Source organism: Vanacampus margaritifer, chromosome 11, assembly GCF_051991255.1.
Source record: "Vanacampus margaritifer isolate UIUO_Vmar chromosome 11, RoL_Vmar_1.0, whole genome shotgun sequence".
Taxonomy (NCBI): Eukaryota; Metazoa; Chordata; class Actinopteri; order Syngnathiformes; family Syngnathidae; genus Vanacampus; species Vanacampus margaritifer.
The window spans coordinates 19,758,965-19,786,421 of record NC_135442.1 but is presented as its reverse complement, the minus strand read 5'-3'; the positions used below and the strand labels follow the sequence as shown (position 1 = coordinate 19,786,421).

Genomic DNA, 27,457 nt, shown 5'->3' with positions numbered 1-27,457 from the left:
TTTCTCTTCAAATCTTTTTATTTGAAGAACTTGAAGGATACAAATAAAAAATTAAAATGTGCAGACTATTATGTGCATGTGACATTAAAATGAGCAAAAACAATCTGACACAAAACGAGCAAAAACAATCTAAACAAATGTTTCTACATAATATACACATTGTAAACATTCTACAAACAGGCACGTGAGGAATAAGGTGTATGTACAAGAATGGAATATGGATATAATTTGTGCCAAAGTTCAAGTTTGCACTTCTGATAAAAGCAGAGAATAAAATCATCCAAATTATTGCGCTTTTCTACAATTTTAAGATGTGCTCAAAGAGCTTAGATGGGGAGAAAGGGTCACAGAGTTCATGGAATGTGGGGGGAGAGGCGACTCTGCATCTCACACATGACTCGCCTCATCAGAAGCGTCAGGTGCTCGTGGACGTCAAACAGCTGCTGAGGCGAGCAGTGCCTCAGATGGGGCGGTGTCACGGCACAGTTGAGGGCATCCAGTCGGGCCAGGAGACCCTCGGGACCTCCCGGCGGGTCCTCCGGTGCTCCGGACGCACTTGAGTTCGGCGCCACCTTAGGCGGTTCTTCCTCCAGCTTGGCAGGAGCAGGCTCTTCAGCCAACTCTGTGGCTGCAAACAGAATTGTGGGATAAAAAAAAAATAATAGTCATTAATACATGTACTTTCACTTTAAGGGTGGGAAAGCTTTATTCCTTTTTACTCTTTTCTGCAACTTGTTTTAAATACCAAAGATTGTGTTTCTGTTTTTTATTTTTTTAATTAACGCCTCATTCTTTTTAAATTAATAACTTGTAATAGTGACGGGCTAAACAATTTGATGCTATTCCACTAGATGGCAAAAGGGCCATTTCGCCTGTGTATTCACCTGCTGCCATTCATGCAAGACCATAACATGTTTAACTAAGCAGGCTTTCATTTCACACTGAGCAGGTACATTTTTGAATAATCCTTATTTCAGTATATATACAGTACACCTATTGTGATATTTTAGTTGGGTAGATTTTTAAGACGTGTGCCTCGGCACAGTTACAATTGTATCACCTTTCTTAGCCTAATGTAAAGAAATAGGGCTGGACGATTATGGGGAAAAATAATAATCACAATTTCATTTTACCTTATTTTCACAAGTCTGGGGACCCAGTGGACTAAACTTATGTTGGTATTTGTGTGTTATAATTTTTGGGCATTTTAAGGGCAGTGCTGTGCCATGCATCCATGGTATACATGCTTATGAGAATTGAAGAAAGTTGCGATTGAATTCTATTAAAATAACTCATTTTTGAAAAATGTGTGCATTTTAGATATATTCTCTTACCTGTGGATATGCGTTTGCATAGCATTTGTGTGTGATTATTTTAAGGACTAACAAGTCTATGCTAACTTCTCGTTGAATGGGATCCTCCATTCACGTTACCATTAGCGCTAAGCTAGCAATGTTTTAAAAACGAAGCATGTTTCGTATTTAAATATACAGTAGATGTAAATCTTCTTGTGTGTTTAGTTTTACAGTTACCTTCAAACGAGGGTGTCATTAAAAAGCTTCAATTATATGTAGGGACGGCAGAATCACATTGAACATACTGCTCATTAATTGTTTTTCTTCGATCAATTACATTTTAATGATGGAGAGAAGCCAAAATAAAAATTGCGGTAACATTTTGATTAATTTTCCAGCCCTAATGTAAAGAGCAACAGAACAAAAAAAAAAACAATCATTTGTTTCATGTTTAACCAAGTGTCAAAGTCGAGGCCCGGGGGACAGATCTGGCCCGCCACATCATTTTGTGGCCCGCGAAAGCAAATCATTCAGATCAACTTCCATGATCCTTGCTAAAATCTGTACCAAATTTAGAAAATTAGCATGTGTAATAAATAATAATGCTTAGATCTTTAACTTCAACAATAATTGAACAAACTATTAACCTTAACTTGTGATTTCAAAACGAGTAATCCATCAATTTGTTGTGTAAGCAGTATGTGGTATACAAGCAGAAGATTAAACATTTATTTGGTTTCACCTTCAGAATGGCTTTGAGGGAAGCCGGAATTACAAAGTGGTCCGGCACAAAAAATGAGTTTGACACCAGTGACTTAAACGGCAGCATACACACACCTAACATGTCGGCGGGTTTCTCCTCTTCATCCTGGTTCGCCGTTGTGCTCGTCTCCTCCGGCTCTGAAGTCATCATTTCCGTCTCCACAAAACTCTTCAGCTCATCGACACCTCTGCCTTTCCGCTGGGGAGGCATCAGTCAAGCGTCAACACAGACACACACACACACACACTTTGACTTCCAGTAGGTAAAAAGAATGCGGAAAAGGCTCCAGATACCTGCTGCTCATAGGACTTGAGGGCTTTCTTGACATTGGAAATCTTGGGCGAGTGAATGGGGAGAGTCTTGATTTCGTTGGGAGTCAGAGCACTGAGGTCGCCGACCGTTTTGATGTTGCGCGCTCGCACGAGCTGCCCAAAACCGCGGGACCTGCAAAGATGACAACAAATAGTTCCTGATGAGACGGTTATTGATCATCATTTTTGTAATGTGGAAAAAGTCTATACACACAATGTTTTAGTGGGGCTGCCGTGGAAGAAGACCAATTTTGGTGAACAAGATTTTCAAACAAAAATTTTCCACCTTTTGATGTTAACCCTATAAAGCCTGAAACATGAAATATTAGAGAACATTTTGTTTCTTCGTACAGTATGTATTGGTCCCTTTAAACAACTTTTTTTTGTTGAAAATCAACTTCCACATGACTTGATTTGTGTCATATTTGATGCATTCGGACACAATACTTAAAATTTGTACATTTATAACGGTTAAGTTGTGTGCTTTTTTTAAAAAAAAATTTATACAGCGCATGTGCGTGAGATTTTGGAGGTACTGCGAAATTTTTCCACTCGCGAGGGAAAGCGTGCTGGAAATTGCTGCCAATGGCTTGAAGTCCACACTCTTGACAAAGTTGGACTGTGTTTTTAGAAGAAGAGAAGGATCGGCAGTACGGAGTATACATGGAGTTCGATCGTATCACAGGAGAGAGCGGTGTCTTTATGTTTGACTAGACTGATTGTTGAGTTTAAACGAAGATACAACAAAATACATTCATTTAAAATGGAGTTCCCAGATGCTGTACTTGCCTTTAAACTTCTGGATACTGCTGGTCTGAACGTCAAAGACAAACAGTTAGCGCTGACAGCTTGCCCAAGTGTTTCCTTTGCTGACATGGAATCAGCTTTGAAGAGAAGACGCAGCAGCGTGCACCAGATGAGTGCAAACAGTGAGTGCGCCTATAATACAAGATCCCCTTTTAAAAGTGAAACCAAATTCACAAGCCTACAACCTCAAACTGCGATGCAACGTACTAATCAAATTGATAAACGTGGCAGGAGAACGAGGTGTGCAGTTTGTACATTTTACTGAGCAAAGGACTGTCCACATAAAAGTGAAAGTGTCAAACAGACGAAAGATGAGGGACAAAAAAACATGACTATGAAGAATGCAATATCACTTTGTCGTATGCTCTTCATGCATGTATCTTCATGGCCTGCACAAGAACAGTGTGTGGCGAGAAGTGGCTTCAGGATTACCACAAATGGACTGCCACAAAGTGACTTGCACAAAATAGTGGGTGAAATAAGTGCAACGCCATTTGGATTTGGTGAGGGCAAAATAGCTCACTCCACAAGAAAAATGACCCTAGCAGCAAAGGCAGGGTGTACCAGGTGCCAAATAGAAACAGAGGTTGTCCCAGCAAATATACCGATGCTTTTTAAGCAGGGCCTCACTGAAGAGAGCAAGTGCAGTGTTGGACATTGCAGATGACAAGGCGACAATGTTTAACTTAAGTTAAACTTGAATTAACATCTTTAACTTGAGACACAGGTCAGGATAAAGAAAAAAACAAGTGAGACTCAAATAAAAGGCGAAGATAAGATTCTCACTGTTAGCGATAATATGAGAAAATGAGAAGATACTTCTGAAACTACATAGACAGAAGAGAGGCTACAGAGACTACTGGCCTGCTCAGGCACTCAAGATAAAGAAAGCAAGGCAATTCTCAAGAAAATTGTGAAGGATTGTGAAACGTGCAGCAGGTACAGTAAACCAAAGCACAAACCAGTTGTCGGTCTTGCAATGGCTTCAACCTACAATGAAACTGATGCCGTTTGACCTGCATGAACTTGAACCAAATGTGTGGTATCTACAGTACATGCTATTGACCACTTCACTCGCTTCAGTGCAGGGAGCAGAGTCACCACAAAGAAACCTAAAGAGATTGTGACAATTTATTGGATCACTGTTGGACCAGTAAAAATGGAGGTGAATTCAATAATGAAGACATAAAAGACATGGCTGAAAAGTTTAATATTGAGATCAAAACAACTGCAGCACACAGCCCATGGAGTAATGGCCTTTTAGAAAGGCATAATAAAACTCTCACGGTAATGTTGCTTAAAGTTAAAAAAAAAGACAACAACAGTGATTGGAAGAGCGCACTTAATCGGGCACTCGTGGCAAATAACTCCATGGAGAACGTAGACGGATATAGTCCTTTACCAACTAGTGTTTGACCAGAATCCAAACCTGCTCTCAGTGCTCACTGATAAACTCCCAGCCCTGGAAACCACTGTGAGCTCCTGGGTAGCTCAGCACATCACATCTCTACATGCAATGAGAAAAGCATTTGCAGAGGCTGAATGCTCTGTGAGAATCAAAAGAACCCTATGCAAGCAACTGCGGCCAGTTGACGGCAGGAATGATATAGGAGACAAAGTCTACTACAAGAGGATTGACTGTAATGAGTGGAAAGGACCAGGGGTCATGACAGGCCAGGATGGTGCTGCTGTATTTGTGAGGCACGAGCTTATTTGTGAGCATATGTGCGGGTGCATCACACCAGACTGAGAAAGTGGTTGTTCCCCTAATCAAAGAAGTAGACATTGACATAGAACAAGAGATGGACATTGTTGAAAATTCTCCAGCAACATAACGTGACGGACCACTGACTGACAATGAAATAGACATGCTCAAATTAAAGATAGGAAAAATATTGTGGGCAAGGCAGAGCTGACCAGATTTGATATGTGACGTTTCTATCTTGGCATCTAGCACTAAACATGCCACAATTCAAACTCTACATTGTGCAAACAAGCTCATTAGAAAACTTAAATCAGAGAAGGTCCAGTTGAGGTTTCAGTACCTGGAAGAAAACAGCTCCCTCAAACTTTTAGTGTTCAGTGATTCCTCTCTCGGTAAACTTCTCTGATGGTGGTACACAGGGTGAGCATTTCATCATGCTCATGGGTGAAAAAGGAAAATTCTCACCCATATCCTGGCAGTCAAAACGGGTCAGGAGAGTTGTGCGGAGTACATTAGCAGGTGAGACTCTAGCTCTTGCAGATGGGATTGACAGTGCAGTTTTTCTTGCAACACTACTCAGAAATCACAACTGGCAACTGTTGATGAAGAAATGCACCCAATGTGTGTGTAATAGAATCATTCTCTTCTGGATGCAGTCAAATCCACAGAGTCTGTTACGGGGAAAAGACTGCATCTTGAGATCAGTAATGTGAAGGAGCTGATGCTCTATGGGACAGGATATATCTGGTCAGCTACCAAAGAACAACTTGCCAACTGCTTAACCGAAACAGGGGCATCTGCACTTGGCCTCTTGAGAGTCCTTAGCAAAGGTGTTTGCAAACTTAAAATTTAAACGTTACTTCTAATGCTGTGTTCCAACTCTGTATTTCTTGTTTCGCTGTATGTTCTGTAAGACATTCATATTTATGTTAATGAAGTACTTAAGAGGTTATTTTTTTTAATTTTTTTTTTTATACAGCACATGTGAGTGAGGTTTTGGAGGTACCGCGAGATTTGTCACTGTTTTGTTTTGGCGGGTCCATGTAACAAACTGATTGTTGAACTGTGATTCGACCTGAATAGAAGTAAAAAAATGTGTTCTCTAAACGTCTGTGGTTATTGGAATTAACAATACCTGTCAAAAATATAATAACAGACATAAACATATTAGTATTTCCAAAAATCAGAAAAAACATTTCCCACTATTAATAAATGTAGATGTCTCTCCTTTCTCTATTGGGGCGATCTTGCAAGGTCACTGGAAAAGCCATCAGCTGGGTGATACTGCCCTCTAATGGATTATCCGTGTAATGCATGTCAGATCATATACGTCAGGCTTTTAATGGGGGAAAAAATATTATATTCAAAATAGAAGGCTCAAAATGTCTTGCATTTAATATGATAAATTTGGCTTTATAAGGTTAAAGTTGCTTTGCAACAAATACCGACATCATCAAATTCACCGAGGTCTGTGTAAAAGACGGAGATAAATACTGTTCCGGCAATGCATGTTACTAATAACCAAACATTGATTCAATGAGTCATTTCAATGACCTTTTTCCCCAACTTATCTGTACTCACCAAATGCTGGACGATATCTGAGACAGCACCGCTTCGACGGGTGCACTGCACCCGACCAGGGCAGGATAGATGCAGTTTTTGGAAACAGGCCGAGGCTCCTGATTCATCTCAGAAATCTTGGGGAAAAGTTGCAAAAAGTTCAGTGTGAAGCCGACTTAGACAACTGTTGGGGTCCCAGATAAGATGTGTCACTGGTTCTCAATTTGTGTACGTACCAGGCATTTCTTGGAGCTCCTGAAATTTGGACTGTGAAGATTCCTGGGACTCATGGCCAGCGCACCCTTTGTTGGTGTTGTGACAAACTAAAACGCGTGGTGTGGAATGTCAAAAAATTTAATCCCATACAGAAAACACTTTGAAGAACTCGTGGCTAGTTGACAACATTCGTACTTTGGGCTGGGGCAGGTTGCCAAATTTGGCTCTTCTGGGGGAGCTCGTTCGGAGAGCAGGACTACGGCGATCAATGTCGTCCGCCGTCTCCTGTTGTTGAATGGGATTAGCAAAAGACACACGCCTGGACTGCAAAGAAAGACGGCTCAGAGTCACAGAAAAATAAGTAGATTATAGTTGATAAAAGGTCAACTACCTTGACGAGAGGCGAGGGTGTCTCCTCCTCCAGAGGTCTCTTCTGGCATTTTTTGAGGATGCTGGTTGATGGGGAGGCTGAAGGCGACCAGGTTCCTTTGCTCTTGTTACCGCATGGACTCTGGACCAAGTCTGGCATCAACTCATGCTCCAGGTCCTTTAGCTTTGCCGGAGAATCTTGGGCGATGGCGCTCATTGTCGATTCAGTGGTACAAACATCACTTTGTGGAGCCTCTGGATGATCATCCGTGTTTGACGTCTGGGTTCTCTCTTCATCTTGGCATTGTCTTAAGGGTACCTCATTCTCTTTAACACCCGCATGCAGAGGTATAAGGTCTTCTAAGACCCGGTGTGAAGTCTTCTCAACATTGGCTGCTGAACGCTCCGTAGTCTTGGAAAGCTCATCCACGGTACTTAGACAATCTTCTTGATTTTGTGCAAGAGCGCAAGCCTGAGTTTCCTCCACTGGAACAACTGTGTCTGTTTCGTTGACGGAATCACACTGGTTTGTAGGTCCCACTACGATAGGTATAGTCTCCTCTGGTGAGGACTCCGAGCCCTGCAGCTTCTCTTTCGCCTCCTCAAGGGGGGTCTGTGTGTCCACAGCAAAAGCCTCTGAAGACAAGCCCTCCTGACTCTGCTCAGTAACCGTCCCTTCTGATGCCAACATTTCAGATGTGTCACCCTCTTGTGAAGAACCACAGTTTGCTTTGGTTTGAGAGATTCGTTGCCAGCCGCGCTTCCTCTTGCTTGGTGAAGAGTTGAGAGAGAGCCGGTTCTTCGCAATTTCACGCTCAGGTTTTTCTAGAACAGGCTCCGGTGCTTCAGCACTGGTGACATCCATTTGTCTTTCTTCGCAGTTTTCAGACATCTGCAGTGGTCCAGAAACTGTTGTCCTTTGGTGTTTTGGGGAATCCTCTTGTACTTGAGCGGGTTCCAGCATTTCTGGATCAACAGAATTTTTCTTTTCGACCATATGGTCCATGTTGTCAGACTTGCTGGTGAAGGGACTTGGTGATGTCCCTTGTGATTTCTGTCTCTTTGTAGGCAAGGAACGTTTTTCTTTGGCCTCTGACAATTCAGATTCGAATGACTCTGTGCTGGCTGTGATCGCTTTGAAAGAGCTTCGTTTTGATTTCCTGCCTTGAGAAGATTCTGCGGGTCCCGCAACATTTGAAGACTGGGGGCTCTGAGTGGAAGTGGTGCTAGTCTTTGACTGATTCTCATGTAGTTTACTCCTCCTTCTCCGACCTCCTTCTCTGGCCTCTGCTGGACTATTTTCTTGAGATTGAGACATATTTTGCATTTTGGACAAGGCCTTTGGTTCAGTTTTATCTTCTGCTGCTTCTGAAGATGTTTTACTGCGTCCTCGCCGCGGCAGAGGCGACCTATCAGTGGATGTCAGCGTAATCTCTTGTGACTCTTGACTACATTTAGTTTTGGGCTCATCTTTGGTTACCTCCTCCCCATTGCTAAGAATGCAGCCTGGTGTGCTTATTCTTTCTTGGATCATGCCACTCGTTAAAATGGCATTAATCTGAGACTCTTCTTGTTTTTTGCTCTGTTCTGCAAGTTCAATTTCTCGTGATTGGCCATCAGTTTCAGGTGAGACAGAGGCTGATTTAGCGTCATCTTTTTTAATGTGTTCAAGTGGCTTATTCAAGACCGTTTGGCTGGATTCTACAGGTTTGGACAAAACCCGTGACTGGGAATTACTTCCCTTCGAAACCTGCCTCGTTTTTGAAAATCTGCCATGTCTTTGCCGTCTCTGGCTGCCAGAATCAGATCCAGTGACCGATTGTGAGTCTGTCTGACTGGACATTGGTTGCATATTAAGACCCTTCTCAGATTCTGACGATTTGGAATTTCTGCTACTTCTTCGCTCTGTCAGAATTTCAGTATCATGAGTGTCTGATTGCAAGTCAATTCGATTGGATTCTTTCCCAAACATAATCTCTGGATTCACAACATCCTCTTCCTTAGGCTCTAATAAGGATTTGGCAGGCAAGTCATGCTGTCCCTCTGATTCTTGATCGGCCCGAGTGGGTGACTTCAAGTCGATTTGACTGGACATTTTTTCAGACATCTTAAGACCCTCCTCTTCAGACCTTAATGGAGAACTGGAATGTTGGTCACAATTTTGCTGTGACTGACCTTCAGAATCGGCCAGAGTGTCTGATTGATTGGTATCTGGTTGAATGGACATTATTTCAGACATCGAGTCAGGTGTAGAATCACCCTCTATGGAGTCCTGTAAACAATCGGTAGGCTGGCTGTCATTTTCCTGCGAGTTGCCTTCAGAATCAGCTTGAGTGTCTGGATACATGTTTGCTTGACTGGACTGTTTCTCAGACTGCTCTGGAGACTTAAAAACTTCCTCTTTAGGCTCTATTAAGGATTTGGTAACTCGACCTCGCTTTCGTCGTGGCTGGCTTTCAAAATCACAGGGAGTTCCTGATTGCAGCTCACATTGACTGGACACTGTCTTGGATACAGACTTTGGCTTGTTAAGACCATCCTCCTTGGGCTCCAGTAAGAATTTGCTGCAGCAAGTTTGCTGTGACTGGCTTTCAGCATCGGACTGGGTGTCTGCTTTTAGGTCAGTTTGATTGGGCACTTTACGATCTTCCACGGTCTCTGGCAAGGACTTTCGACGTCGGCCACGCTTTGGCTGTGACTGGCTTTCAGATTCAGAGAGCTGGTCTCTTTCACTTGACTCTTGCGATCTGGGTCTTCTTTTGTTTTCAGCTTCAATGAGAAAATTCCCAGAACTGCTGTACAGTTTGACCTTCCTGTGTGATGGAACTTGAGTCTTAGTTTGACTTGAGAAACTGCTGTCACGCTGAGACCTCAGTCGTATTCTACTATTCTCCTCTTCACTGGCTACCTTGCTTCTTGTGTTGGGTCTGTTCTGGGGTGTGCTTGAATCAACTGGACTTTCTCGCGAGAGAATGTGTTTAGCTTGCCTCCGATGTCTCCGCTCAACCGGAGAAGTCAAGATCTCGGACACTTGAGAATCCTCCCCAGTCTCTTGAGAATACCCCTCTGGATCTGAGCTTCCCACATCCTCTGATGTGGGACTCACTGTGGTATTCTCCATGACATCTTCAGTCTGAGTGTCTGGGATGACATCAACTTCCGTTTCATTACTCGTAAGCCTTTCAATCAGTCTGACAGGCTCAACCTTACGCTCACCGTCTATCTTTGGCCTTCGCGGTGACTCTTGGTGGTCATTCACTAGACACTTTGACAGTGCCTGTGAGGACAGCTGAGAATTTTGATCAATTGGTTTCTGGGAAGCCTCTGGAGAGGGGGTGTTTGAGTCCTGGCTATCAGAAGTCTTCACAAGGGGACCTGTGAACAAGGATGCACTACTGGAGCTCGCAGGCTTTCCTTCAAAGTATTTCTCCAGTGTAATGAAGGATTGACGGCGGCTGCCACCACTGGACTTCTGGGGTGTTCCAGAGACTAAATCTGAAGAGCTTGACATGTTAGGACTGATGTTTTTTTCAGCTTGCGTTTCCATGTCTTCTATTTTGCCATTGCTTGTGGCCCTTTCCTCTATGGAGACATCAATTGACTCTGGTATAATTTCAGGCTCCTCCTTCGTTGGCTCATTTTCCAAGGTTTTGGGGCTTGAAAAGTCTGGAGTCTCCTTTGGGTGAATGTCAGCAACTTCATTTGTCTCTTGGGGTAACTGTAAGGAAACATTCAGAAGACAAGATTGTATGGTTTAAATTTGAAGTTTTAATCAAAGAAAAAGTTATTAAAAATAAAAAATAAAATACAGTACATGTCTTTATAGGTTGAATATTTGTTTACCTCAGCTGAAGCTTCTGTGACAATTTTGTCAGCTTCTTCAGTTGGTAATTTGCTCCTATGGAAATATTTTCGGACAAGTATTGCTTTTGACACTCATTTTGAAACCCATTGCATGTCAAACATTGAATTTATCACTTACATAGAGTCTTCTTGGCTCTGCGAGTACTGGGTGAAAACTGTAGTATCCATAGAGGCATCTAGGTTGTTGTACATGGCAGGTATGTCAACCCTATGAAACAAACAGTATATTGAATTAAAAAAAAAATAAATTAATGAAATTGTCATGAGACATGAAATGGAATTAATGAAAACAAACAGTACCTTTTAGTCCTTTTAACCTCCTTCTGGTGTTCCGTTAAAACTCTCTCCTTTGTTTCAGGTGGAATGAAGACAAAGTCAACAGAAGCCTCCTCGTCCAGTACTTCCCTGCGAGGAACCTTGGGGGAGCCAAAGTCCAGCTTTGTCTGTCAAAGGGATTGCGTTGATAATAAAATGAGGTTAACGAGCTTATACGCGACTTTAAACTTGATTAAAGACTTACAGAAACAGGTTTGGAGGTCCTTGAGGAGCTTTGGTCACTCCGCTCAGCCCTCTCTATCAGCAGAGAGTCCCTCTTCCCAGTAGGGGCAACTGGCACACCACAGAGTTTTGTTTCTAACTGGGAACTCTCGCTCTGAAGAAACAAACCACAGGTAAGCATAACAGGAGGGAAGAGTAAAAACTGTAAAAAATTAAATACAACTCACGGAATAATGTCCACTGAGCTCATCGGCCACACTGACTACTTCAAAGCCAGGAAGAATGATTGGAGTCTTTTGCTTCACTTGGCTAAGAACTGGTCTGTAAAGAAACAGTGTAAACACAAATTGCAGTTACTTGTAACCTCTTAACTTTTGAAGATGATTGTCAGATAACAGGAGTGTGGTGGTTTTCACCTGAGCTCATCCGGGTAGATCAGACCAACTGTGTTAGCGAAGGTGGCATTCCAGAAGTGGATGACAGCTGTGCGGTGCTGCTTGATCTTGTGTGGGAATAGCACACAGAGCAACGGTGCCAGCAGAGCCAGAAGGTCATTGTCACTGGCCAACATGGAGCGGCTCTGAATGCAGACGAAGATCTCAGGCAGAAGCTTCTCCATCTGCAGGGGGCAAACCGTTAATTCTACTTATTTAACTTACAGGTAAGACAATGAGAACCCACTTTAGCAAGAATCTGTGTCGTAAATCTGGGTGGCTCGCAGGTTTCTTGTTTGTAGAGGCCAACGAGAGGCGGAATGAGGGAGGTCAGAGCCTCCTTGACAGCGTTAGCTAGAACAAGGTTGGTGAAGAGGGCGGACAAGACAGAGAGCAGCGCAGTGCCTGTAGTTTCTGATGGAACATCCTCCCCTACCAGGTAAACATCCAGACACTGAACCAGCAGTGACTGGAAGGTGGACAAGTTGCCAAGGGCCTTGCTTCTCTTCTTACTCCAGTTAACTGGAGTGTGAGGAGCTGCAAGAAGAAGTAGTTGAGATTGGATGTTGGAGAGGAGCCAGTTTTCATATTACAGGGAAAAAAGTAAACTAAATTCTCCAATGAGGAAATAAGTACACTTTCCAACGATCTTATCAACTTTATCAGATTGGACGATATTTTGCGTATTTTGTAATATGCCATATAGTTGTAATTCACCGATCCGATCAATGACTTCATTGATCAGACCTGCGAAGTGCGACATTGCAGCCAAGGGGTCTTTATAGGACTGTTAAAAATTAACTTTGGCCGCCACTGATAAATTTTCGTGCTAACTGTTCATTTGCGTGTGGTTCTTATGCAAGTCTGCTAATGGATACAAGTACTACTTTCCTTTGTGATATAATATTACAAATACAGTAACTCATATAACTGAAGTATCAAACATATCAATGTTTAAAATTAAGAATCAATCATAGAGGTATCAGAGGAATCGGCAACTCAATATTGATGTCGACACCACTCCAGCAAGCGTAATGGCCATCTCTTTGTGTCATTTTTAGTTGTCTTTGTGTGTATTTTCGCTTGAAAATTGGACAAAGCCTACATATAAGTTGTCAATATATTCCGAGTTTAGTATTACGCTGCGAAAAGACGGGAACCGAACCAAAGCTGCAGTGCCGTTGACCACAGCGATTAAATAACACCCGCCCACCCATACAAAATGTTTAGAAAGCATAACTCCGTTAACTCCATTGCAGTGTGCAGTTATGTTTTAAAGTTGAGTAATATATCTTTGCGAAACCCAAAAAAACAATGCAACTGATAAGATTCACCATTAATATCAATGCTATACTATATCAGGGTCCCACTACACTTGATACTGCAGCTAGGCACATAAATCATCAGGTTACTTATTGAAATAATTCTCAAAAGATTACAAATTAAGTATTTTCAATAGTTGTGATTTTATGCATCGTATGTTTTGAAAACAACTACAGTGCTACTAACAATCAGGTTCTGTTCATTTGTTAACAACAAAATTACATTTCATATTCAAGTCACTTTCCTTTCCTTGCTTGGGGACTGGCAAAGATGGCCAAACATAGGCAAAAATATTTGTTGATATTTTGGAAACAGTACACAAATATATGCAGACAATAAAGAGCTTATTGAAATTTGTGTCATCTGGTGATCTCTAATCAGTTAACTCAGTGATCAAAAATCATGATCAAGTCTAGCAATAAGTGGACTTACACTTGAGCTTCTGCTGGAACTGTGGCGTGTAAGGAGAGAAGTCCACACATTCCACCATGACTTGAAGGATGCAAGCAAACGCTGTCAGCGTGGATGGAACCTCAAACAACAAATAATGGTTAACATGTAAGGTATACACAGAAATTGCTTAGGTGTGGATTTAAAAAATTTTTTTTTAAAAAAATCAAATCATGGGTATATATTTTTTTTCTGTGTTTGAGCCTGTCATTGACAAAAAAGGTTTTCAGTGTTGACGTCAACACCTGGATGGCTCTGTCAGCCGTTACTGGGTGTTGACGTGACAATACAACCTCGTCATAGGTTGTACTTTTTTCATTGACAACACAAGCTTCAGATAACTATCGTAACACACACACTCTGGTATAAATGCAATACGTGTTCCCTGTTCGAATGTATGCTTAAGATGGTCAAAATGAAAGTCTAGTGAGTGTCGCTGCGGCCATCATAAAGTCCCCCTCTTCCCCCCCTACTGTAAACAGTTGGCAAACAGAGGGCATTTTCAATCCAAAATGGTGCACTGCAACCGTCTGCTGGCGGTTTGGCTCATTACAGGGATGTGATTTGACCAAAGTGAAATTATCTGAAAATTTAGCCGGGGGTCTGGGGGCCGCTGGCACCCAGCTAGGTCCAGGGCAGTGCCCTGGTGGGGGGACAAGCCCCGGAGCTCATGGGTTTTCCGTGTTTTTAAGTACTTTCAATACACTCACATGACAAAGAAATAGACAAAACAACAGCATCAATTTTCAATGTATATTGAACTATCCCATATAAAATGGCAGTTTTAGTCAACTCAAAATCAGTCACATTCAAAAACATTGGACTGCCTTTGCTTTTAAAAACTATCACTGAGAATATCATCATATCTAACTAATGTGATTACTAAGTTAACACATAAATAATGTTGAAGAGTTCAAATTTCATGAACAAATAATTGTATCATGACCAAATGAAAAGTAACTCATATTAGAGCATACCACAAATGTCTTTGTTATAGCAGAAGATGTTATCTGTCGGAGTCATGTGCATACACAAATGAACTACTAAAAAAAAAAAAAAAAAAAAAAAAAAAAAAAGGATTTTTTTTTTGGGGGGGGGGGATAAAAAAAGCGGAATTCCGCGAATTAGCGGAAAAATCACATCCCTGTCATTACCACTCAAGTGCTTGCAATTTAAAAAGGTGCCTTGCGGAGCTCAAAATGATAATGTTAATGACTTTTCTACATGATACATGCCCCCATTGCCCCACCAAAGCCCAGATGGGTATAAAGAGCCCCGACTGTCAGTGTGGAGTGTTAAGTGCAAACACTCCATAGTTTCTTGGATGTGGGGAGGGGTTGAGTGGTGGAGGGTGACGTCCTTCTCCCCCCAGACATGTAGTGTTGTGTTAGCACACTTGGCATGCATATGAAACAATTGGGATGGAAACTGGAAAAGAGGCTGGCTTTGAGCACAGACTCCAAGAAAAAAAAACAAAGAGTTTATTCGGGCGCACGTTCTCTCACGTGCACGAGCTTGACAGAGGCTGCAGTTACGCTTTAGGCCAAAGGCAGCAGTCATGAGTAAAAACAAAACAAAAAAACAACTTTGCAATGTGCCTTTTAAGGAGAAAAACATCAGACTCATATTAACCCTTCCGAATGGGGGAAAACCCCCCCCCATCAAAAACATAACTAGTTTCTTATTGGGTCGTTCTCAGCATTTAAAGAGTTAAATACAGACCGCAAAAGCAACAGCTACGTCAAAGTAGTTTGTTAGATGAGCCATTCACACGTCACTAAGGACAATTAGACCCACTTGGCAAGTTAATTTCACATTTCAAGTGCGACACATTACACAAATGGATCTTTATGTACGGTAAATCATATCTCACAAAAACTTAATGATACGGAAATTAGGGCCACCCTTCACCTTCACAGAAGCACGCCTCTTTGGTGGTTGCACACAAATTTTTAGGTTAGGTTTTCCATTAGTTAATGTCAAACAACAACAACAAAAAAACCCACTAAGACTAGTATTTTTCTTTTTCTTTTTTAAAACATAAGTTATTTATTTATTTTGCACAGTGATTTATATGGTGGTGGTTGAGTTTCTCATTGTTATTCAATTAAATTACATCTAGACATTTCATTTGTATACACAAAAAAGCTTGTGTAAAAAAATATATATAAAAAAATAAAAAAGACAAAAAAAAAAAACTTGGACGACAATGCTCTTACTGTGAGGACATTTCGGTCCAACGTGGCGGCCATTTTGAAACAGAGCTCCTCACAGCAGATGTTCTCCTCAGCGGTAACTACCAGAGCCGAACAGCGAGCGAACGCCTTGTACAGTTTGGACCAGGTAGACAGCATGGACTTCTGGGCCACCTGTAAACCACAGAGTCTAACTTTACGGCACATTTAAAGCAGACTGCGATGCATGAACTTTTGCAAATGCAAACCTGCTGCTGAGGCGAGCCACCCAGCAGGTGAGTGACGGGGAACATCAGGGCTGAGTGCATCGCGCTGAAGTTGTGCTCCAAGGCGTCCCCTTGGTTGACTTCATTAGACTACATCAAGATTTAAAACAAGTTCAGATTTTTAAAACCAACACTTCTCGCTCTTGTCTATAGTCACCAACAAATGTATTGGAATGAAAATTAAATGTAAAACAAAACTGATAAAGAAGGCCCTTAGGTTTTTTCCAGTGTACCTGTCTGATTGTGTCCGTGAGCGGGGCGACCACAACGCTCCACATCCTCAACAGGTGCTCGTGGCTGTGCATGGTGGCAGCATTGCAGTCTATGGCGCCAAGCACTGCCTCGGCGAACGCTAACGGGGAAGTGGGGCCCGACAAGCTGCAGCCCACCAGTGTTTGGAGGCACTGATAAAACCTGCACACACAAAGGGAACAACAAATGTTGGGGATGTAAGATATACTTCCTAAGACAATTTGTCTGCACTACAGTAGGAGATGGTGGTTAAAGAGGAAGTCAAGCTTAAACATTTCATGACAATGTAATATGTTATATGTAACCTTACTAGTCTAAACATGACATTCTGATTACTATTAATAAATTTGTGGAATATGAGTAATGAAGCAAAATCCTGACGGGAAAAAAAGGATGACACGGCGGGCAAACTAAGCAGGACAGAAAACCTCAAATCAAATCTGAGTGGTTTGATAATGTCCCTTGGCTTTGACACAAGAAAGGGTAGACTAATGTTTTCTGTTAAAATGTGGAAAAGAAGGACAATCAAACGCTTTCACAAGCAGGAAGTCAGCCAGGGTGGTGGAGGGACGGTGCACGAAAACAGCACAGGAATGCTCAGGCGCATGGAACATTAATGACGAGACATGAAAATAAGATAACGCTGCATTGACAAGACTGGCATATTGCTAATCTGCAATTATTAGTGCTGAAACGAAATATTAAATGACATTATTTAAAACAAGGCCGTTAAACTCACCTGGCGTCTTCGATGTAGGACGCCAGCATGTTGCTGTCGAACAGGAGCAGAATGAGGAAGAGTGCTGGCGTTCCCTAGGAAGAAACAAGGCTCAGTCGTCCCCAAGGTGGCATTATAATAAAGAATTGGGCCTTATGCTCACATTCAACACATCCATCTTGCCTACTTGGTAAGAGGCAGAGCCAAGGACGCGTGGAGAGAGGCCTTTAACGGTGCTCTCAAAAAGAACCTGAAGGAAACAAGAGACATGCAGTGAGCACCTGGTCATTTGCGATTTATAAAACCTTCACATTTTTCCTGCAGATCTCCTATTCAGAGAGTCTCAGCATATTTCAGGGCACTTTCTGTAATGCAAATTTGCAACAAGATGGACTTGACTTTCATAGTCAAGGACACATCTGTACTCGCTCGAGACTTCTATACATTTTGACATTGGGATTTTTAACTACATTGTTGCAGTATGCCTGGCGGAAAAAGAGCTGACGAGACTGAGGAGATCAAATCTTCTCTTGCAAAACTCAAATAAATGGTCACCGAAATACTTGAAATGAAAAAGAGCATCGAGCCACTTCTGCAGGAAATTCAGCATTGTCGCCTTGGAACAAAAAGTGGATGATTTGGGTTGTGCTGCGGCCGGCACTAGTGCAGTTGATTCTGACCCAGCAAACGAGACTGTCGAACAGCAAGTGACAACTCAACTCAGATTTGAGATTAAATGTGGATCCAGCGCACATTCAGATGTGCTTTTCGCTTCCAACTGGGGGGACACGACAACCGGCAATTCTGATCAGGTTTGTTGACAGGAAGAAAAAGATTGCTACAAGCTTCAAGGTAAACATGTCTACGTTATGAAAATCTCACAAAACGAAATGCTGACATTGCCAGAAGGGCGCGACAATTGAGAAAGAATGGATTTATCGAGAACACATGGACAAAGCCGATCTACTCTTCTGGAAGCCACGTGTGAAAGCTGATCCAAGGTCAGTGAAGACGCTACTGGTGAACGAGCATGCGCTGGCCTTGGCTGCTCGCCTGGTTGGGTGGGCCTGTTGGTGGAGTCTGGAAACTGATTTACCAATTCCAAATGATTGGTACTAGCTGCAACTTATACACGGACATTACTCAAGATGAACTGAGCGAGGAGTGTACAGACTTAAGTCTGGGATTGATAACGATATGAATCAATGACCTTCATAATCAATGTATATGACTGATGCGTATAATAATAATAATCGATGGGGACGGGTTTCTAGCCGTCAGCCCTTCTTTTAGATGTCAATGTTGCAAATGATATGACGTGTAACCTGTAATAATGTGTGCAAAAGGAAAAAAAAAATAAAACAAAAGAAATTGAAAAGTAGTAATTTATGTCAAGGAAGTATGTTGATTTAATACATTGTTTGTGTGTCAGGGAGGAGCCAAGTTCAACCCAGGATGTTACAGAGTCTACCCTGTACGTTTTTTTTCTCCCATTGTTTGCCCCAGTGCTTCATAAGCATCAACCCATACAAAAGAATTACTGCATGTAACTTCCTCCTAGTTTTTTTGTAATTAGAATTGCACGACTGGCCTCACCAAATGTTCATGTAACTTTGGTTTTCCAACTCCAACAAAGACAATCTCTTAAGTAAGAGAAGTTGAGACACCTACCAGCACTTTGTCTGCAGGAAGAGCTTCTGAGCGGACAATGGTCTGCAGGGCTTGAAGCGTGAGGGTCAGAACTTCACAGCCATTTCGATCCTTCTTACTTCCTGCACACACAAAACCATCAGCAAACAAACAAACACCTACTACAGAGTCACATAAGTGATGAAGAGCCATCGTCATCATTGGGCAAGAAGCCCTCAGTGGTTGTTTCTCGTCAAAGCGGCACAAACAACTGAACGCTCAGATTTAAACTGATGACGGTGGCAGTGAGTCGGGAAGGAGGCAAGGGTGTGATCTCTCTATCTGCCTCCGTAATGATCTGAAACCCGGACCCAATCAGGAGTGCTCTATGTGGCACCACGTGGGAGGGAACTACGGCTTTAAGAACCCTCCTCTTGGTGTGGGGGGGCCACAACAGCATTGATAAATACATCAATCAGGAATGTCCAAACTTTTCCCAGAAAGCTATAGATAGTGTCGAAAGTCAGTAGCAAAATGCAAGGAGCAAAGTGTAACGTTACAATACGGGCTGTTTCCTTAAAAAAATTAATAAAATCCTTTGGAAATGAATGACTCCATTGGATACCCGAGAGAATAACATATGTATATGCACTAAGGATGGGCGATTTGGATGAAAAGTGCATCACGTTAAGTTAATTTTTTCTTTACCCGTTTAAAATAAAATAATGTGCTTGTAATTGTGGCATAAATCCATCGGCATAGTGTAGCCGCATCAGTCAGCATGCTGGGGTCTTCTGATTGTTTTTTTTTTAATCACACATTATATTGATCACATTTTGTAGTGATATTGATTACGTGTCCATACTGATATTGAATTATCGCCCAGTCCTAATGTACACAGCTACAATTTTCTCTGACTGTAAATACTTTCTACAAAGAACTTACCGGACTCGATGGTCAGCGTGACATAATGTACAAGATGATCCCATAAAAGCGCCAAAAGGGCATCTGTCAAAATATCGTAAGTCAGACAACATTTAGAATACATGGCAATTTATGAAAAAATAACTGGCAATTTAGTTTAATAAATATATCCAGCTTTTAGGATGGCAAACTTAAGACCTGTAAAGTTTTCTTCAATTTAAAACCTCTTACTCACTAAACATGACCAGTAGAGGGGGCAATATGGATTTTAATACAAGCAATGACAAAAGTAATGACATGACTTTTTTTTTTATTTTTTTTTTTTATTATTAAATCACTGCAAACTAACTTTAAGACACCTTTAAATTACAGACACTAGTGACGGGCGCCAATTACTTTTAGTTTTGTAACTGAGGAAGGCACATTGCCCAAAAAAATTGCATTAAATGTAGACAAGTTTAACCATAATTAGGCTACAAATTATTTATCCCTGCTACATTTAAGTTGCCTGTATGATTTTTTTTTTTACTCACACAATTTGTAATTACAATAATTTATACATATTCCTGTTAATTCCCCATGACCAAATTCAAAGAACTATGCGACCTTAGGGATGTAACGCTATGCAAACATCACGATACCACAATATGAAGGTCACGATACGATAATTATCATGATATTGTGGGGAGGTTGGCGATACAAAAAAAGGTCACAATATTGTAAAAAAAAAAAAAAAAAAAGGGAAAAAAGAAGCTCATACTAAAAAACACACAATATTCTGCTTTTGTACATTACAGCAATAAAAAAATATAAAAATAGTATAAACATTATATATATATATATATATATATATATATATATATATATATATATATATATATATATATATATATATATATATATAGGCCCTTATTTGCTAGAGCAAGCACACATTGAGTTCCTATACATATTGACTTTGTTCACAAGCATATTACATTCCCCTCCATCTGACCATTAGTGTGGATTTTAAAAATTGAAGGGCCAAAAGATGCCTTGTGAAAATGAAGCTGCACTAAAAAACTAGCCACTAGAGCAGAGGTGGGCATCGAGGGCCGCAGTCCTGCAGGTTTTGCGTGTTGCCCTTCTCCAACACAGCTGATATATGATCAGCTCATCAGCAAGCTCTGCATAAGCCTGATAACGATCCTGTTGATTGGAATCAGCTTGTGTTGGAAGTGAGAAACCTACAAAACCTGCAGGACTTCGGCCCTCGAGGACCGAGATTGCCCACCTCTGCACTAGAGGGTGCTAGAACTGTACAAATGGAAATCAACCCGACTTTTTTTTAACAGATGTGCTGCTTTTAATATTGTGACATGACAACGACGATATATTGTGGCAGTTTTAATATCGCAATATTACGATATTGCCGTTATCGTTACATCCCTACTTAGTTGATTATTTAAATCTAAATGTCAAAAACGGGTTTACCAACAAACAAACAAACAAACAGTGAGTCACACCTGGAACATCCTTTCCGACATTGTTGAAGCCATCTTTGATGCTGGAGATGAGCAGAGCAGCATGTTTGCCAAAGGAGGAAGTAGCATTCAACAAGGGATGCCTCAAAGGCTCTGAAACACAAAGGTAGTAGTTGTATAATTAGAAGAAGCAGCAGCATTATTTTGTCTTGTCCACAATGCTATTTTATAGCAGAGTGTAGGGGCTGCTACTACTACATTCATCATTTCCAGTAGTGGAGGTAAAGTAGAGTGCCCACCGAGAGCAAGGACCAGCTTGTGCTTGGTCGCCGTGGCAACCACCTCAGGTCCCAAGAAGTAGTGGAGCAGCATTTCCAGGCCAAGCAACTTGATGGACGAGGGGAGTTGCATGGTGGAGTTCAAGTTCAGTCGTGACGTGTTGGGTGTCAGGCTGTTGAAGCCCGGTGGGCCTGCTAGGGAAAAAAACTGCCATGTTCAAAGCCATAAAATGGCTTACTAACATTAATACAACAAATAAAACACAGATGCAACCATGTGGTCATGGAGGAGTGAAAAGAAGACCCCAGTGGCAACATGTGATGCACCGGTGAAATCCATTTCCAAGAGTGTTTTAAAGCTGTGCTGGAAAATAATGGTGGCCACATTTTGGACACCGGAAGTTGAGACATAAATGGCTGTTTTTGTGACCAGCAAACAAAGTACGTGATTGACTAATACTGACCACGTACGTTTGTAACTCAAGGTTTCACTGTGTATGTTTTTCCCCTCAACAGACAAGCTAAAAGTTCCTGCTGACGTTAAAGCCTGGTTTTGAACGTACCAGATTTTGGTGTGCTGGGTGTTGCAACGCCATTTTGACCTCTGGCAGGGGTGGCTGGGGCCAAGGTGTCTTCAGATCCAATGGTGCACTGTAGCAACGGGAGTGACACCTGAGGAAGCAGAAACTAGTTAACTTCTAAAGCAGCATTGAGCCTAATGCAAAATGGAGACTTGAGAGGAAAAAAAGTTTATCTACCAGATCAAAATGAGGCGACAAATTTGGCCCTAGTTGGACTATTAGGTACCACCACACCTCCACTTTGGTAAGCATCAGCGCCTCCGTGCGGATATTGATCGACATGAGAGGCTGCATGAGAAGCTTCATACGCTTTGCACTGCAAAGAATGTCTGAGAGAAATAAAACTGCAGTTAGGAGCTTAAAAGGAAGTAGCAGGAAAAAAAAGGGTTGGAGACTCGCACCTGGATTAAGAGCGAAGTTATCGATCAAACTCTTCCAGGCGATAAAGGCGATTTTCTTGATGGTGGGTGATGGGCTGCGAAAGCCAAGCTCCTCCAGATGGAGCAATGAGTTGATAAAGGGACCTCCCCGGTGGAGCAGCTGGGGAGCAGACATGAGGTGTGCATGTATGTAATGTCAAGTTGGGTCAAACCATTCTGGTATGGGGAGATGCTGGGTTTTTAGCACACTGAAATTGAATACCCTACTGAATATAAAATGTATTTTATGTACTTCGATTTTTCTGAAATATGTACATAAACTTTTGAAATATATTTTAATATCTCCCATACCTCCTGCAGAGCCTTGACGTATCTCCATTTGAGAACCACTGATGTAAGATTAAGACTTGTATATAAACTAGGGATGCACGATAATGCAATTTTCAATCGATACCATTAAACCAATAATTTAGAATGTGCCGATGCCGATAACCGATAATTGTTTGCATTGTTTATTTAACTTTAATACAAATACACTTTCGAGTCCTACTATAAGTACAAATGCATCGAAACATTGTGTAACACACCATGAAGCGGAATTTTAATGATATCTGTGCTCCAAAGACAACCAGTAACTGATTTTGAGTTTGCCAAAACAAAAATAGTCATGTTTTAAAAATGCAACAGAAAACTGCGAGGGTAACATTTTGGGGAGACAACTTGAGCCACAACCACAACAGATGGAACAACGCGGCAAGTGTATTATTATCGGCGGATTTCTTTATTATCTGGTTTATCTGTATGACGTCAATTTGGTCGATAATTGCCAGTAATTATTGGCCACCGATATTATCGTGCATCCCTAATATAAACCATTTAAAAAAAAAATGGAAAAAAGGGTACCTTCCCTAGAAGTTTGACAAATAACGGCCAGAGCTTGAGGACATTCATTTCATTTTTGGACATGAAAAGCTTCTGCAGCTCTGGAATCAGTTTCTGTGAAGGCAAAAAAAAAATATCTCTATAAAGAACCATTAAGATCAACTTTAAGCTTCAGAGGATGGTTACTCACCGTGGACATCAAGGGCTCGACAATGGCAGCCACTTCCATCTGTTTTTGCAGCAGCAAAGGTAGGCCCATTTCCATGGCAGCCGCCGCCCGCAGGCGCACCTTGGAGGCCGAGTGCACCACCAGGGGGATGACAAACTTGGCCCAGCACGCGGCCCACTCGCCCATCTGAACTGGAACCTGCTCCAGCAGCCTACCAGCACGAGGAAACTGTATGATCAAAACTAGGCATGCACGATAAGGTTTTGATCGTCGATGTAGTCATGACTAGCCGGCTAATCTTGTCAGGCCTAGACTGCACCACAACCTGCCCAGTAGAGACACTCCTGATTCTAATGGAATGGATGAAGATGATCAAGAACACTAAATGTTACCTGATGACTACATTCAAAGCCTCATGTTCCATGACGACCGACTGCACTTCGCCTTTGCTCCAAACGCTCTCCAGCGTGCTCAATATGGACGGCACCTGAGCAGGTCAATAACAAAAATGAGTACAGTGCCTTGTCAAAACGAACCGCTATTGTTGGTGTCTGTGCTAACCTTTTTTCCCACCATATTGGCAGGGAAGCTCTGTTTGGAGATGACCCATAAGGCTCTGGTGCAGGTGTTCTTCTCTGTTGACTTGGCCACCACGGAGCAAAGTGCGGACAGGATTTCTGTGGTGAACGTTTCTGGGAAAACAGGAGTATATTCAGTGGGGCCTTGACTAAAAGTTAAATTATTGACCATATGACCATACTCGTAACTAAAGAAACAAATTGTCTTTCCCTACTGAAATGATTACAGAGGCCATCAATACATTTCTGCGCCCATTATTATTATTATTATTTTTAACTCATCTAGAACAATCAATGTCACAGGCATAACAAGCTAGCATTCAAGTGATTACTGGAACAAATTATGGACAATCCGTAAAAGTTGGCAGCTCTGCAATAAATTACTTATTCAATGCCATCTATTTTCAGAAGAGACAAGCCCTAGAGTGCCAACCATTTTAAAGCATTTCGACAGATTTGAAGACCCTAATAATATTATGAATTAAGATCAAATATACACCAAATCTACCAAATGAAAGAATAGACTCCCTTCTTTCACCAGGAAAAAAAACGTGTTATTTTCTTTAGTAATCAACAGTTGGACATTTTAAGAAATTCAGCCGCTTCTCACAAAATCCAGAGAAAATTAGCTTTTTGTGAAAACGAGTATAGAGTACAACAAATTTTGATGCTAATAATTTAGTCTTTGTGACACCAACATCTGAACAGTAATTTCATTCTAGAAAACATTCTTCCAATAATGGTGGGACGTTGTGTAAAACAAGAACAGAATACAATAATTTGCAAATTCCTGTCAACTGAATATAATACAAAGGCAAAATATTTAATGTTCAAACTGATAAACTTTTTTTTTTTTTGGGATGCCTGCATCATGAGTTAAAAACATTAGCCAAACACGGGATTTAAGACTTTTGAAAGATTATTTAAGAATGAAGTAGCAAAAAAAACTAGTATGGGGAGAACAAAAACACACACACCGGACACTCCAGAGATGACATGCGAATGGTAGATGCAAAAGCCCAAAGCTTGCAGGGCGGCTTGGCTCAACTCAGCATGAGGACTGCTTACATGACTCTGTAGACAACACAAAGTGGCAGCAATTCACTAACAAGCGTAGCTGTGGAAGGAGAGCTTTCCGCCTTTAAAATAAAGACTCACCAAGATGGCATTACCCAAACGGGAAAAGTGCTTTGTGATTGCAGGAAGAAACTGGCGGCCTTCCTCTCCACTCAGCCGACTGCAAAATAATGAATACATGCATGTTAAAAAAACACAACAAAACAAAACAAAAGGAAACAAATTTGATGAACAAGAACTGGGCGAGGCCTACTTGGCAATCGTAAGGTAGGCGTCAGTCTGTTCGGGGCGTCCAGCGGCACTGTCCTCCAGACACACCAGCAAGGGGACGATGCTGAAGCTGCTTGGAGGCTCTGCCGACGCCATCATTGTTGCTTGCCGCTGAACGACCTTTAGTAGTAGTAGTAGTAGTAGTGATAGTTAGGAGCAGTGGTTCCCAAACTTTTTGGGCTTGTGATTGTGTATGTACCCACAAACCTTTTGTCATACCATGATGTAGGGCTGTGCAATTAATCAAAATTCAATTATAATTATTATACACCACGATTATAAAATTGGCATAATTGTAAAAAAAATAAAAAAAATAAAAAAGGTTATTAATACTAGGGCTAAAACCAGTCCTCGTCATTTCTGTCTCGGATACCAATTGAGGAAGTCATGCACGAGTTAAGCCGCAGGCGTCCGAAACTCCCGCGGTGAGAAACAAGCATAGGACGCGAAGCAGAACGCTTCCTCGGCTTGTGGTGTGAACGTAGCATTAGCATGTTACTGTTGCGCATGTCACGCAAGTTGACACCGGAAGACAAGGAGGCGTTTCAACGATAAAAGTCGGACACCGAATTTTAGTTTTTTATTTGCTCCGCTTACTAATGTTTACGTCAGAACAGGTGCCATATAAGTACCGCCTTTCGGTACCCAAACCTGGTTCTGACTAGGGATATAACGATAACGGCAATATCATGATATCGTAATATTAAAACTGTCACAATATCATCGTCGTCGTCCTGTCATGATATATAAAAAAAAAACCTGTACAGTACTGACTTGTTTTTTTATTAATATTTTTACCAAAATAATCTTGATTATTATTTTTTCCATAATCGAGCAGCCCTACCATGAAAATTCTTTAAAAGTGGAACGTGACAACTGATTAATGAAAAATACTTAATTTCATTTCAAAGTTTATTTGCTTAATTCCTAAAAACATCAGGAGCCACTTCGGCAATGCATTTGTCGAGGCATGTTTTGCGCTTTGTCAATGTGTTGGGTTTTGTCAGCCATTGAAATTTGACTATTACTGGCCATGGCCTAGTCAAAAATAATGCCAGCAGGAGTGTTGCCGGTCACGACAAAATAACCACTGCCTTCATCTTAAATAAGTGGATATTTTCCCTTACCGGCAACTGGTCACTTATCACTATTTGGCCCTTAAAAGTAACATTTCTGCGCTGGGGAAAGTGTAATGTGTACTTCCTTTTGATATAATGGTTAAGGTGCTGACCCCAAAAGTGCAGGGTCACGGGTTCGAATCTCGCTCTGTACATTTCTTTATTCTTTCCTTTCTTGACAACATGCTCTGAGGGTTATGGTTAGGTTTAGGCTGGTAATGATAATTAAGAGTCTGAGGGTTATTGTTAGGGTTGGGTGTCTGCTCAATGAATTTAACTCATAGACAAAATGTCCACGATTCTAAACATCAAAACGTCACCACATTAAAAACAAACAAATCTCCAAGACTTAAAATGTTTTTAAGGGGCACAAAAAAATTGGATACCTCAGAGTTCAACGTGGAGATGCCTTCAAGATATCCAGTGCTGTAAAACAAAATAAATCAAACATGAGCTTGAAATACAGTAATATTAATATTGGGTATTTTCCCTCATAGTGAGTAAAATGGATAACAAATTTGAAGCCAACTGGCGCACTTTACAGATGTTAGCGAAAAGTTATATAGCTCACTCAAGTTAGCACAGCTAGCATGCATGCCACAAATATGCGCCTGCTTAACTAAAAAATACTGATAGCTTACGAATATAGTGTTTTATAGACGACAAGTGCATACCAAATAAGTAAAGAAAAAATAACACGTTATACAGGACAAAACTGGATGGAACATACGCCACACACGCAGCACCGAACCTTCGCTCACCTCGGGCTCCAGATGCGACGTAAGCCGCAGAAATGACACACCGTGAAAAACAACACGCAAAACAGCCGACCGCTTCAAGGTTTCGGCGTCTAAAATGCCTCCAGTGTCGACTTGTTCGGCGAAACAACAGTCGGCCTTCACTTGTCCTGGTCCTGTTGCCCCGCGAAATAGCTGGCGCCAAAGCACCACGCATACGTCAAAATTACCTTTGACCCCACCAACGTCACATCCTGCCCAACCCCCTTTTTACACTTTCAGCAGCCCTTAAGTGCCTTAAATTTGTAACGAACAAGAAATGTCATTTGATGATTAATATTCATGCAG

General features: G+C 41.5%; 1 protein-coding gene across 3 annotated transcripts; it reads right to left on the bottom strand.

The window, feature by feature from the left end:
• On the bottom strand, positions 1-27,314 carry rif1 (replication timing regulatory factor 1). Of its 3 annotated transcripts, none has more exons than XM_077579848.1 (36): positions 27,134-27,314; positions 26,759-26,798; positions 25,238-25,374; positions 25,066-25,144; positions 24,885-24,981; positions 23,891-24,021; positions 23,722-23,816; positions 23,351-23,540; positions 23,182-23,274; positions 22,300-22,438; positions 22,076-22,227; positions 21,881-21,989; positions 21,339-21,512; positions 21,082-21,192; positions 19,601-19,663; positions 18,698-18,798; positions 17,190-17,276; positions 17,048-17,121; positions 16,290-16,470; positions 16,039-16,146; positions 15,815-15,964; positions 13,578-13,677; positions 12,070-12,359; positions 11,805-12,007; positions 11,616-11,709; positions 11,411-11,542; positions 11,191-11,333; positions 11,009-11,098; positions 10,870-10,924; positions 7,049-10,744; positions 6,853-6,981; positions 6,678-6,764; positions 6,463-6,578; positions 2,352-2,502; positions 2,133-2,256; positions 1-628 (listed from the first exon to the last, which is right to left on the bottom strand). In XM_077579848.1, the coding sequence occupies exons 3-36, from the start codon at positions 25,351-25,353 to the stop codon at positions 354-356; spliced, it is 7,935 nt and encodes a 2,644-aa protein (XP_077435974.1). In that variant the 5' UTR covers positions 25,354-25,374; positions 26,759-26,798; positions 27,134-27,314; the 3' UTR covers positions 1-353. The 3 variants fall into 3 exon arrangements, with proteins under 3 accessions (XP_077435974.1, XP_077435976.1, XP_077435975.1); XM_077579850.1 differs by having other exon boundaries at positions 6,853-6,942; XM_077579849.1 differs by having other exon boundaries at positions 21,339-21,509.
• Between the last annotated feature and the right edge of the window lie 143 nt (positions 27,315-27,457).

Excerpts from the sequence above, each read along its gene's own strand:
- rif1 (XM_077579848.1), bottom strand. The coding sequence starts at position 25,353 with ATGATGGCGTCGGCAGAGCCTCCAAGCAGCTTCAGCATCGTCCCCTTG. Across the intron at positions 23,817-23,890 it reads CCAATATGGTGGGAAAAAAG|GTGCCGTCCATATTGAGCAC; the intron begins GTTAGCACAGAC and ends TGACCTGCTCAG. Across the intron at positions 11,334-11,410 it reads GGACCTCCAAACCTGTTTCT|ACAAAGCTGGACTTTGGCTC; the intron begins GTAAGTCTTTAA and ends TCCCTTTGACAG.